This window comes from Apteryx mantelli, chromosome 37 (genome assembly GCF_036417845.1).
Source record: "Apteryx mantelli isolate bAptMan1 chromosome 37, bAptMan1.hap1, whole genome shotgun sequence".
Lineage (NCBI taxonomy): Eukaryota > Metazoa > Chordata > Aves > Apterygiformes > Apterygidae > Apteryx > Apteryx mantelli.
In genome coordinates, this window is record NC_090014.1 from 251,230 (window position 1) to 263,776 (window position 12,547).

At 69.4% G+C, this 12,547-nt stretch overlaps 1 protein-coding gene across 1 annotated transcript in view; it reads left to right on the forward strand.

Moving 5' to 3' along the window:
- PC (pyruvate carboxylase) overlaps window positions 1–12,547 on the forward strand; it is a 33,507-nt gene that overhangs the window by 17,998 nt on the left and 2,962 nt on the right. The window contains exons 14-18 of the mRNA XM_067314780.1: window positions 93–333; window positions 4,425–4,674; window positions 7,905–8,149; window positions 9,697–9,876; window positions 11,710–11,958. Coding sequence (XP_067170881.1) covers window positions 93–333; window positions 4,425–4,674; window positions 7,905–8,149; window positions 9,697–9,876; window positions 11,710–11,958 — 1,165 coding nt within the window. The remainder of the gene's footprint in view (window positions 1–92; window positions 334–4,424; window positions 4,675–7,904; window positions 8,150–9,696; window positions 9,877–11,709; window positions 11,959–12,547) is intronic.

Here is a 12,547-nt window from a genome sequence, read left to right on the forward strand (position 1 = left end):
CCCCGCGCCCCGCCGTGCCCCCCGCACACCCCCCCGTCTGACGTTGCCCCCCGTCCCCGGGGCCCGGCGGGGTCGCTGGCGCGGCGGGGCAGGTTCTGCGAGGTGGCGGCGGCCAACGGCATGGACGTCTTCCGCGTCTTCGACTCGCTCAACTACGTGCCCAACCTGGTGCTGGGCGTGGAGGCGGCGGGGCGCGCGGGCGCCGTCGTCGAGGCCGCCATCTCCTACACGGGCGACGTGGCCGACCCGGCGCGCACCAAGTACGGCCTCGACTACTACCTGCGCCTCGCCCGCGAGCTCGTCGCCGCCGGCACCCACATCCTCTGCATCAAGGTGCGGGGGGGGGGCTCGGGGGGGGGGGGTCTGGGGGGGGCGGTTGGGGGGTCCTGGGGGGGCGGGGAGGGGTATAGGGGGGTATTGGGAGTCCTGGGGGGTGGTTGGGGGTCCTAGGGGGCGGGGAGGGGGTATAGGGGGGTATTGGGGGTCCTGGGGGGCGGTTGGGGGTCCTGGGGAGTCGGGGAGGGGGTATAGGGGGGTATTGGGGGTCCTGGGGGGCGGTTGGGGGGTCCTGGGGGGGCGGGGAGGGGGTATAGGGGGGTATTGGGGGTCCTGGGGGGGTTTGGGGGTCCTGGGGGGGTGGGGAGGGGGTATAGGGGGGTATTGGGGTCCTGGGGGGGCGGGGAGGGGGTAGAGGGGGGTATTGGGGGTCCTGGGGGGGGGTTGGGGGGTCCGGGGGGGGTGGGGAGGGGATATAGGGGGGTATTGGGGGTCCTGGGGGGGGTTGGGGGGTCTGGGGGGGCGGGGAGGGGGTATAGGGGGGTATTGGGGGTCCTGGGGGGGCGGGGAGGGGGTAGAGGGGGGTATTGGGGGTCCTGGGGGGGGGTTGGGGGGTCCTGGGGGGGGTGGGGAGGGGATATAGGGGGGTATTGGGGGTCCTGGGGGGGCGGTTGGGGGGTCCTGGGGGGGTATTGGGGGTCCTGGGGGGCGGTTGGGGGGTCTGGGGGGGCGGGGAGGGGGTATGGGGGGTATTGGGGGTCCTGGGGGGCGGTTGGGGGTCTGGGGGGTCGGGGGGAGGGGTATGGGGGGTATTGGGGGGTCCTGGGGGGGCGGGGAGGGGGTATGGGGGGTATTGGGAGTCCTGGGGGGGGGTTGGGGGGTCCTGGGGGGGCGGGGAGGGGGTATAGGGGTGTATTGGGGGTCCTGGGGGGGCGGTTGGGGGGTCCTGGGGGGGCGGGGAGGGGGTATAGGGGGGGGTATGGGGGTCCTGGGGGGGGTGGGGAGGGGATATAGGGGGGTATTGGGGGTCCTGGGGGGGCGGTTGGGGGGTCCTGGGGGGGCGGGGAGGGGGTATGGGGGGGTATTGGGGGTCCTGGGGGGCGGGGGAGGTATAGGGGGGTATTGGGGTCCTGGGGGGGGTTGGGGGGTCCTGGGGGAGGTTGGGGGTCCTGGGGGGCGGGAGGGGGTATGGGGGGGTATTGGGGGTCTGGGGGGAGGGTTGGGGTCCTAGGGGGGCGGGGAGGGGGTATGGGGGGTATTGGGGTGCAGAGAGGGGGATCGGGGGATGAGGAGGAGGTTTAGGGGTTATTGGGGTGCAGAGAGGGGGATTCGGGGTGCAGGGAGGGGGATTTGGGGTGCAGGTAGGGGGATTTGGGGTCCCTGGGGTACCGGGAGGGGGATTCGGGTGCAGGGAGGGGAATTGGGGTGCAGGGAGGGGGATTTGGGGTGCAGGTAGGGGGATTTGGGGTCCCTGGGGTACCGGGAGGGGGATTTGGGGTGCAGGGAGGGGATTTGGGGTGCAGGGAGGGGGATGTGGGGGCCCTGGGGTACCCGGAGGAGGATTTGGGGTACCCGGAGGGGGATTTGGGGTGCAGGGAGGGGATTTGGGGTGCAGGGAGGGGGATGTGGGTCCCTGGGGTACCCGGAGGAGGATTTGGGGTGCCGGGAGGGGGATTTGGGGTGCAGGGAGGGGATTTGGGGTGCAGGTAGGGGGATTTTGGGGGTCCCTGGGGTACCAGGAAGGGCGAATTGGGTTCCCTGGGGTACCAGGAGGAGGATTTGGGGTGCAGGGAGGGACATTTGGGGGTTCCTGGGGTGCAGGAAGGGCGATTTGAGGGTCCCTGGTGGAGGGGGATTTGGGGCGCAGAGAGGGGGATTTGGGGTGCGGAGAGGGGGATTTGGGGTGCAGGGAGTGGGATTTGGGGTCCCTGGGGTGCAGGGAGGGGGATTTGGGGCGCAGAGAGGGGGATTTGGGGGTCCCTGGGGTACCCGGAGGGGGATTTGGGGTGCAGGGAGGGGGATTTGGGGTCCCTGGGGTACCTGGAGGGGGATTTGGGGCGCAGAGAGGGGGATTTGGGGTCCCTGGGGTACCGGAGGGGAATTGGGGTGCAGGAAGAGGGATTTGGGGTCCCTGGGGTACCGGGAGGGGATTTGGGGTGCAGGAAGAGGGATTTGGGGTCCCTGGGGTACCCGGAGGGGGATTTGGGGTGCAGAGAGGGGGATTTGGGGTCCCTGGGGTACCGGGAGGGGAATTGGGTGCAGGAAGAGGGATTTGGGGTCCCTGAGGTACCGGGAGGGGATTTGGGGTGCAGGAAGAGGGATTTGGGGTCCCTGGGGTACCCGGAGGGGATTTGGGGCGCAGAGAGGGGATTTGGGGTCCCTGGGGTACCAGGAGGGGGATTGGGGTGCAGGAAGAGGGATTTGGGGTGCCGGGAGGGGATTTGGGGTGCAGGAAGGGGGATGTGGGGTCCCTGGGGTACCTGGAGGGGATTTGGGGTGCAGGGAGGGGATTGGGGGTCCCTGGGGTGCAGGAAGGGCGATTTGGGGTACCCGGAGGAGGATTTGGGGTGCAGGGAGGGGAATTGGGGTGCAGGGAGGGGGATTTGGGATTCAGGGAGGAGGATTTGGGGTTCCCTGGGGTACCCGGAGGGGATTTGGGGTGCAGGTAGGGGGATTTGGGGTGCAGGGAGGGGGATGTGGGGTCCCTGGGGTACCTGGAGGGGGATTTGGGGTGCAGAGAGTGGGATTTGGGGTGCAGGAAGGGCAATTTGGGGTGTGGAGAGGGGAATTTGGGGTGCAGGGAGGGGGATGTGGGGTCCCTGGGGTACCGGGAGGGGGATTTGGGGTGCCGGGAGGGGATGTGGGGTCCCTGGGGTGCAGGAAGAGGGGTTTGGGGTGCCGGGAGGGGGATTTGGGGTGCAGAGAGGGGGATGTGGGGTCCCTGGGGTACCGGGAGGGGGATTTGGGGTGCCGGGAGGGATGTGGGGTCCCTGGGGTGCAGGAAGAGGGGTTTGGGGTGCCGGGAGGGGGATTTGGGGTGCAGGGAGGGGGATGTGGGGTCCCTGGGGTACCCGGAGGGGGATTTGGGGTGCAGGGAGGGGATTTGGGGTCCCTGGGGTACCGGGAGGGGATTTGGGGTGCCGGGAGGGGATGTGGGGTCCCTGGGGTGCAGGAAGAGGGGTTTGGGTACCCGGAGGGGGATTTGGGTGCAGAGAGGGGGATGTGGGGTCCCTGGGGTACCCGGAGGGGATTTGGGGTGCAGGGAGGGGGATGTGGGGTGCAGGGAGGGGGATGTGGGGTCCCTGGGGTACCCGGAGGGGGATTTGGGGTGCCGGGAGGGATGTGGGGTCCCTGGGGTACCCGGAGGGGGATTTGGGGTGCAGGGAGGGGGATGTGGGGTCCCTGGGGTACCCGGAGGGGGATTTGGGGTGCAGGGAGGGGGATGTGGGGTCCCTGGGGTACCCGGAGGGGGATTTGGGGTGCAGGGAGGGGGATGTGGGGTCCCTGGGGTACCCGGAGGGGGATTTGGGTGCAGGAGGGGGATGTGGGGTCCCTGGGGTACCCGGAGGGGGATTTGGGGTGCAGGAAGGGCAATTTGGGGTGCGGAGAGGGGGATTTGGGGTGCCGGGAGGGGATGTGGGGTCCCTGGGGCGCAGGAAGAGGGGTTTGGGGTACCCGGAGGGGGATTTGGGGTGCAGAGAGGGGGATGTGGGGTCCCTGGGGTACCCGGAGGGGGATTTGGGTGCAGGGAGGGGGATTTGGGGTTCAGGGAGGAGGATTTGGGGTCCCTGGGGTACCCGGAGGGACATTTGGGGTGCGGAGAGGGGGATTTGGGGGTCCCTGGGGTACCAGGAAGGGCGAATTGGGTTCCCTGGGGTACCTGGAGGGGATTTGGGGTGCCGGGAGGGGGATTTGGGGTGCCAGGAGGGGATTCAGGGTGCTGGGAGGGACAATTGGGGTGCAGGGAGGGGATGTGGGGTCCCTGGGGTACCCGGAGGGGGATTTGGGGTACCGGGAGGGGATTTGGGGTGCCGGGAGGGGGATTGGGGGTCCCTGGGCGCAGGAAGAGGGGTGTGGGGTACCCGGAGGAGGACTCGGGGCGCCGGGCGGGAGGCCCGGGGGCGGCGGGTGACGCGGCCGCCGCGCAGGACATGGCCGGGCTGCTGACGCCGGAGGCGGCGCGGCTGCTGGTGGGGGCCCTGCGGCAGCGCTTCCCCGAGCTGCCGCTGCACGTGCACAGCCACGACACGGCCGGCGCCGCCGTGGCCTCCATGCTGGCCGCCGCCGCCGCCGGCGCCGACGTGGTCGACGTGGCCGTCGACGCCATGGCCGGCATGACCTCGCAGCCCAGCATGGGCGCCCTCGTCGCCTGCGCCCGCGGCACCCCCCACGACACCGGTAGGCCCCCGCCGCCGCCACTGCCGCCGCCATGCCACGGCCATGCCACGGCCACGCCGACATCGCCACGGCCATGCCACGGCGACGGCAGCAACGCCATGGCAACACCACCACCACCACGGCGATGCTGACAGCGCCACGGTGATGCCACGGCCATGGAAGCATGGCCACGGCAACGCCAACGTTGCCACGGCCATGCCGACATCGCCACGGTGGTGCCACGGTGATGGCAGCACCGCCACGGCAACGCCAACATTGCCACAGTGATGCCAACATCACCATGCTGATGCCACGGCAACAGCAGCGCTGCCACGGCAACGCTAACATTGCCACGGCAATGCCAACATCACCATGGTGATGCCACGGCAATGCCAACATTGCCATGGCAACACCAACATTGCCACGGTGATGCCAACATTGCCACGGTGATGCCAACATTGCCACGGTGATGCCACGGCGACGGCAGCGCTGCCATGGCAACGCCAACATTGCCATGGTGATGCCAACATCACCATGGTGATGCCACGGCAATGCCAACATTGCCATGGCAACGCCAACATTGCCACGGTGATGCCACGGCGACGGCAGCACTGCCACGGCAATGCCAACGTTGCCACAGTGATGCCAACATCACCATGGTGATGCCACGGCAATGCCAACATCGCCATGGTGATGCCATGGCAACACCAACAGCACCACGGTGATGCCAACATCACCACGGTGATGCCACGGCAACACCAACATTGCCACGGTGATGCCAACATCGCCACGGCCATGCCATGGCGACGGCAGTGCTGCCACGGCAACGCCAACATTGCCACGGCGATGCCGATATCACCATGGTGATACCACGGCCATGGCAGCATGGCCACAGCAACGCCAACATTGCCACGGCGACGCCAATGCTACTACGGCAACGCCATGGCGATGGCAGCACCACCGAGGTGATGCCAACATCACCATGGCAACGCTGTGGCAATGCCAACGTTGCCGTGGCGATGCTGCGGCGATGGCAGCACCTCCGCGGCAGTGTCAACGTTGCCAATGCCACCATGGTGACGCCATGGCGATGGCGGCACTGCCACGGCGACCCCGATGTTGCCATGGCGATGCTACAGCGATGGCATCACCGCCATGGTGGCACCACCGTTGGCATGGTGATGCCACGGTGACGGCAACACTGCCATGGTGGCCCCACTGTTGCCATGGCGATGCCAGCGCTGCCACAGCAATGCCGTGGCAACGCCAACACCTCCGGGTGCCCATTCCTGGGGTCCCGGTCCCCGAGGTCCCCATGGTCCCCATCCCTGTCACCAGGGTCTCCACGGTCCCTGTCCCTGGGTCCCCATCCCTGGACTCCCTCGTCCTTGAGGTCCCTGTCCCTGGGTCCCCATCCCTCACCCCCAGGGTCTCCGTGGTCCCTGTCCCCAGGGTCCCTGATCCCTGAGATCCCTGTCCCCATCCCCGTGGTCCCCATGGTCCCCGGTCCCACGTGTGCCCCCCTGGCAGCAGGCACCACGCTGGAGCAGGTGTTCGAGTACAGCCCCCATGTCCCCGTCCCCGTCCCTGTCCCCGTGGTCCCTGTGGTCCTCATGGTCCCCATGGTCCCTGTGGTCCTCATGGTCCCCATCCCCATGATCCCTATGGTCCCCGTGGTCCTCATGGTCCCCATCCCCATGGTTGCCATCCCTGTGGTCCCCATGGTCCCCGTGGTCCTCATGGTCCCTGTGGTCCCCATGGTCCCTGTGGTCCTCATGGTCACCATCCCCACGGTCACCATCCCTGTGGTCCCCATGGCCCTCGTGGTCCCCATGGTCCCCGTGGTCCCCATGGTCCCTGTGGTCCTCATGGTCCCCGTGGTCCTCATGGTCCCTGTGGTCCTCGTGGTCCTGGTCCTCATGGTCACCATCCCCACGGTCGCCATCCCGTGGTCCCCGTGGTCCCTGTGGTCCTCATGGTCCCCGTGGTCCCCATGGTCCCTGTGGTCCTCATGGTCACCATCCCCACGGTCGCCATCCCCGTGGTCCCCATGGCCCTCGTGGTCCCCATGGTCCTTGTGGTCCCCATCCCCGTGGTCCCCATGGTCCTTGTGGTCCCCATGGTCCCTGTGGTCCTCATGGTCCCCATCCCCATGGTTGCCATCCCCGTGGTCCCCATGGTCCTCATGGTCCCTGTGGTCCCCATGGTCCCCGTGGTCCTTACGGTCCTTGTGGTCCCCATGGTCCCTGTGGTCCTCATGGTCCCCATCCCTGTGGTCTCCATGGTCCTTGTGGTCCCCATCCCGTGGTCCCCATGGTCCCTGTGGTCCCGTGGTCCTCATGGTCCCCATGGTCCCCGTGGTCCCTGTGCTCCCCGTGGTCCTCATGGTCCCCATCCCTGTGGTCGCCATCCCTGTGGTCCCCATGGTCCCCGTGGTCCTCATGGTCCCCATCCCCATGGTTGCCATCCTGTGGTCCCCATGGTCCCTGTGGTCCTCATGGTCCCCATCCCCATGATCCCCATGGTCCCCATGGTCCTCATGGTCCCTGTGGTCCTCGTGGTCCTGGTCCTCATGGTCACCATCCCACGGTCGCCATCCCCATGGTCCCCGTGGTCCCCGTGGTCCTCATGGTCCCTGTGGTCCTCATGGTCACCATCCCTGTGGTCCTCATGGTCCTGGTCCTCATGGTCACCATCCCCATGGTCGCCATCCCTGTGGTCCCCATGGTCCCCGTGGTCCTCATGGTCCCCATCCCCATGGTTGCCATCCCTGTGGTCCCCATGGTCCCTGTGGTCCTCATGGTCCCCATCCCCATGATCCCCATGGTCCCCATGGTCCTCATGGTCCCTGTGGTCCTCGTGGTCCTGGTCCTCATGGTCACCATCCCCACGGTCGCCATCCCCATGGTCCCCGTGGTCCCCGTGGTCCTCATGGTCCCTGTGGTCCTCATGGTCACCATCCCCACGGTCGCCATCCCCGTGGTCCTCATGGTCCCCGTGGTCCCCATGGTCCTTGTGGTCCCCATGGTCCTTGTGGTCCCCATCCCCGTGGTCCCCATGGTCCTCATGGTCACCATCCCCACGGTCCCCATCCCTGTGGTCTCCGTGGTCCTCATGGTCCCTGTGGTCCCCATGGTCCCCGTGGTCCTCATGGTCCCTGTGGTCCCCATGGTCCCCGCGGTCCCCGCGGTCCCGGCGTCCCGGCGTCCCCGGTCCCACGTGTGTCCCCCGTCCCCCCCCGGCGGCGGCAGGCATCGCGCTGGAGCGGGTGTTCGAGTACAGTGAGTACTGGGAGGCGGCGCGGGGTCTCTACGCCGCCTTCGACTGCACGGCCACCATGAAGTCGGGCAACGCGGACGTCTTCGAGAACGAGATCCCGGGCGGGCAGTACACCAACCTCCACTTCCAGGCCCACAGCATGGGGCTGGGCCACAAGTTCAAGGAGGTGAAGAAGGCCTACGCCGAGGCCAACAAGATCCTCGGGGACCTCATCAAGGTGGGGACGCCGGCGCCGCGCTGCGCTGCGCCGGGGGGTGCTGGAGGGGGGGGACGTCACCATGGGGCAGGTCCTCATGGCGCAGGTCCCCATGGGGCAGGTCACTATGGGGCTGGTCCTCATGGGCAGGTCCCCATGGGGCTTCTCTGGGGGGGAACGTCCCCATGGGGCAGGTCCTCATGGCGCAGGTCCCCATGGGTCTGGTCCTTCTGGGGAATGTCCCCATGGGGCATCTCTGGGGGGAACGTCCCCATGGGGCAGGTCCTTCTGGGGAATGTCCCCATGGGGCAGGTCACTATGGGGCTGGTCCTCATGGGCAGGTCCCCATGGGGCATCTCTGGGGGGGAACGTCCCCATGGGGCAGGTCCTTCTGGGGAAGGTCCTCATGGCGCAGGTCCCCACGGGGCAGGTCCTCATGGGCAGGTCCCCATGGGGCATCTCTGGGGGGAACGTCCCCATGGGGCAGGTCCTTCTGGGGAAGGTCCCCACGGGGCAGGTCCCCATGGGGCAGGTCCTTCTGGGGAAGTTCCCCATGGCGCAGGTCCCCATGGGGCAGGTCCTTCTGGGGAAGGTCCTCATGGGGCAGGTCTCCATGGGGCAGATCCTGTGTGGCAGGTCCCAAGGCTGTGGTGACACCGTGGGGCAGGTCTGGGTGGTGCGGTGCCACCATGGGGCAGGTCCCAATGCATTGGTGACACCGTGGGGCAGGTCTGGGTGGTGCGGTGCCACCATGGGGCAGGTCCCAATGCATTGGTGACACCATGGGGCAGGTCCTGATGCATCGGTGACACCATGGGGCAGGTCCGGGTGTCACGGTGACCCCGCGGGGCAGGTCCGGGTGTCATGGTGACCCCATGGGGCAGGTCCGGGTGTCACGGTGACGCCGCGGGGCAGGACCAGGTGTCACGGTGACGCCGCGGGGCAGGTCCGGGTGTCACGGTGACGCCGCGGGGCAGGTCCGGGTGTCACGGTGACGCCGCGGGGCAGGTCCGGGTGTCACGGTGACCCCGCGGGGCAGGTCCGGGTGTCACGGTGACGCCGCGGGGCAGGTCCGGGTGTCACGGTGACGCCGCGGGGCAGGTCCGGGTGTCACGGTGAGCCCGCGGGGCAGGTCTGGGTGTCACGGTGAGCCCGCGGGGCAGGTCCGGGTGTCACAGTGACCCCGCGGGGCAGGTCCGGGTGTCACAGTGACCCCGCGGGGCAGGTCCGGGTGTCACGGTGACCCCGTGGGGCAGGTCCGGGTGTCACGGTGAGCCCGTGGGGCAGGTCCGGGTGTCACGGTGCCACCATGGGGCAGGTCCAGGTGTCACGGTGACGCCGCGGGGCAGGTCCGGGTGTCACGGTGACGCCGCGGGGCAGGTCCGGGTGTCACAGTGACCCCGCGGGGCAGGTCCGGGTGTCACGGTGAGCCCGTGGGGCAGGTCCGGGTGTCACGGTGCCACCATGGGGCAGGTCCAGGTGTCACGGTGACGCCGCGGGGCAGGTCCGGGTGTCACGGTGACGCCGCGGGGCAGGCCCCGGCGCGGCGGTGACGCGGTGGTGCGCAGGTGACGCCGTCGTCGAAGATCGTGGGCGACCTGGCGCAGTTCATGGTGCAGAACGGGCTGTCGCGGGCCGAGGTGGAGGCGCGGGCGGACGAGCTCTCCTTCCCCCGCTCCGTGGTGGAGTTCCTGCAGGGCCACATCGGCACCCCGCCGGGGGGCTTCCCCGAGCCCTTCCGCTCCCGGGTGCGTGCCGGGGCGCCGGGAGGCACTGGGGGCACTGGGAGTGACTGGGAAGCACTGGAGGCACTGGGAGGCACTGGGAGGGGACTGGGGGGCACTGGAGGCACTGGGAGGCACTGGGAGGGGACTGGGAGGGGACTGGGAGGGGACTGGGGGGCACTGGGGGGCACTGGGAGGGCACTGGGAGTGACTGGGAGGCACTGGGGGACACTGGGAGGGGACTGGAGGGGACTGGGGGGCACTGGGAGGGGGCTGGGGGGCACTGGGGGGCACTGGGAGGGGACTGGGAGGGGACTGGGGGGCACTGGGGGGCACTTGGGACTGGGAAGGGACTGGGAAGCACTGGGAGGCACTGGGAGGGGACTGGGGGGCACTGGGAGGCACTGGGAGGCACTGGGAGGGGACTGGGGGGCACTGGGAGGCACTGGGAGGCACTGGGAGGGGACCGGGGGGCACTGGGAGGCACTGGGAGGGGACTGGGAGGGGACTGGGGGGCACTGGGAGGCACTGGGAGGGGACTGGGGGGCACTGGGAGGGGACTGGGAGGGGACTGGGGGGCACTGGGGGGCACTGGGAGGCACTGGGAGGGCACTGGGAAGGGACTGGGAGGCACAGGGAGGGCACTGGGGGGGAACTGGGAGGGCACTGGGAGTGACTGGGGGGCACTGGGAGGCACTGGGAGGGGACTGGGAGGGGACTGGGGGGCACTGGGAGGGCACTGGGAGTGACTGGGAGGCACTGGGGGACACTGGGAGGGGACTGGGAGGGGACTGGGGGGCACTGGGGGGCACTGGGAGGGGACTGGGGGGCACTGGGGGGCACTGGGAGGGCACTGGGGGGCACTGGGAGGCACTGGGAGGGCACTGGGGAGCACCCATCCCTTAGCAATGGGGTTGCCAGGGGCACCATCTCCCTAGCAACGGGGCACCTGGGGTTGCCGGGGTCACCCATCCCTTAGCAACGGGGTTGCCGGGGGCACCAGGTCCCTAGCAACGGGGCACCTGGGGTTGCCAGGGACACCCGTCCCTTAGCAACGGGGCTGCCGGGGGCGCTGGCTCCCTAGCAACAGGGCGACTGGGGTTGCCGGGGACACCCGTCCCTTAGCGAGGGGGTTGCTGGGGGCACGATCTCCCTAGAAACGGGGCACCTGGGGTTGCTGGGGGCACCTGGGGTTGCCGGGGACACCCATCCCTTAGCAACGGGGTTGCCGGGGGCACCAGGTCCCTAGCAACGGGGCACCTGGGGTTGCCAGGGACACCCATCCCTTAGTGACAGGGTTGCCAGGGTCACCATCTCCCTAGCAATGGGGCATCTGAGGTTGCTGGGGGCACCTGGGGTTGTCGGAGACACCCGTCCCTTAGCGAGGGGGTTGCCGGGGGCGCTGGCTCCCTAGCAACAGGGCACCTGGGGTTGCCGGCGTCACCCGTTCCTTAGCAACGGGGCTGCTGGGGGTGCTGGCTCCCTAGCAACAGGGCACCTGGGGTTGCCAGGGGCACCCGTTCCTTAGCAACGGGGTTGCCGGGGGGCACCAGGTCCCTAGCAACGGGGCACCTGGGGTTGCCGGGGTCACCCATCCCTTAGCAACGGGGTTGCCGGGGGCACCAGGTCCCTAGCAACGGGGCACCTGGGGTTGCTGGGGGCACCCATCCCTTAGCGACAGGGTTGCCGGGGGTGCTGGCTCCCTAGCAACGGAGCACCTGGGGTTGCCGGGGTCACCCATCCCTTAGCGATGGGGTTGCCGGGGGCACCTGGGGTTGCCAGGGACACCCGTCCCCCTAGCGCTGGGCCCCTCCGCCGGCGCGGGGGGCCGTCGGCGACGGTGGCGGGCGCCCGCAGGTGCTGAAGGACCTGCCGCGGGTGGAGGGGCGCCCGGGCGCCTCGCTGCCGCCGCTGGACTTCGAGGCGCTGGGCCAGGAGCTGGCGGCGCGGCACGGGGCGCCGCCGGGCCCCGAGGAGCTGCTCTCGGCCGCCATGTACCCCAAGGTGTACGACGACTTCCGCGACTTCACCGCCGCCTTCGGCCCCGTCGACTGCCTCGGCACCCGCCTCTTCCTCGAGGGGCCCAAGATCGCCGAGGAGTTTGAGGTGGGCGGGGCTTGTGGGGGCGGGGCTTGTGGGGAGGGGGCGGGGCTGGGAGGGGATGGAGCCAGGGGGTGGCTTGGGGAGGGGCGGGGCTTGGGGAGGGGCAGGGCTTGGGGATGGCTGGGGTGGGGTGGTCAGCTGGGGGCGGGGCTTCACGGGGCTGGGGCGGGGCTTAGGCAGGGGTGGGGCTTGTGGGTGCTGGGATACTGCTTGGGTAGGGGGTGGGGCTTGTGACCTCAGGGGTGGGGCTTAGAAAGGGGCGGAGCTTGTAGGAGTGGAGCTTGGGTGGGTCTTGGGGGTCTGGAGGAGAGCGAGGGGAAGGGGAGGGGCCTGGGGTCTGTGGCGGGGCTTGTGGGGTCTGGGCGGGGCTCCTGGGGAGGAGCCAAAGGGGGCGTGGCTTAGAGGGGGGCTTGCCAGAGGGAGGAGCCAAAGCGATAGGGCAGGGCCGAGGAGGCGGAGCCAACAATGAGGAGGAGGGGCCACGGCGGTGGGTGGGGTCGTGGGCGGAGCTCCAGGGAGGGCACTGCCAGAGAGGGGTGGGGCCAAGGCGAGTGGGCGGGGCTAATTGTGTGTGCGGGGTGGGGAGGGGGGG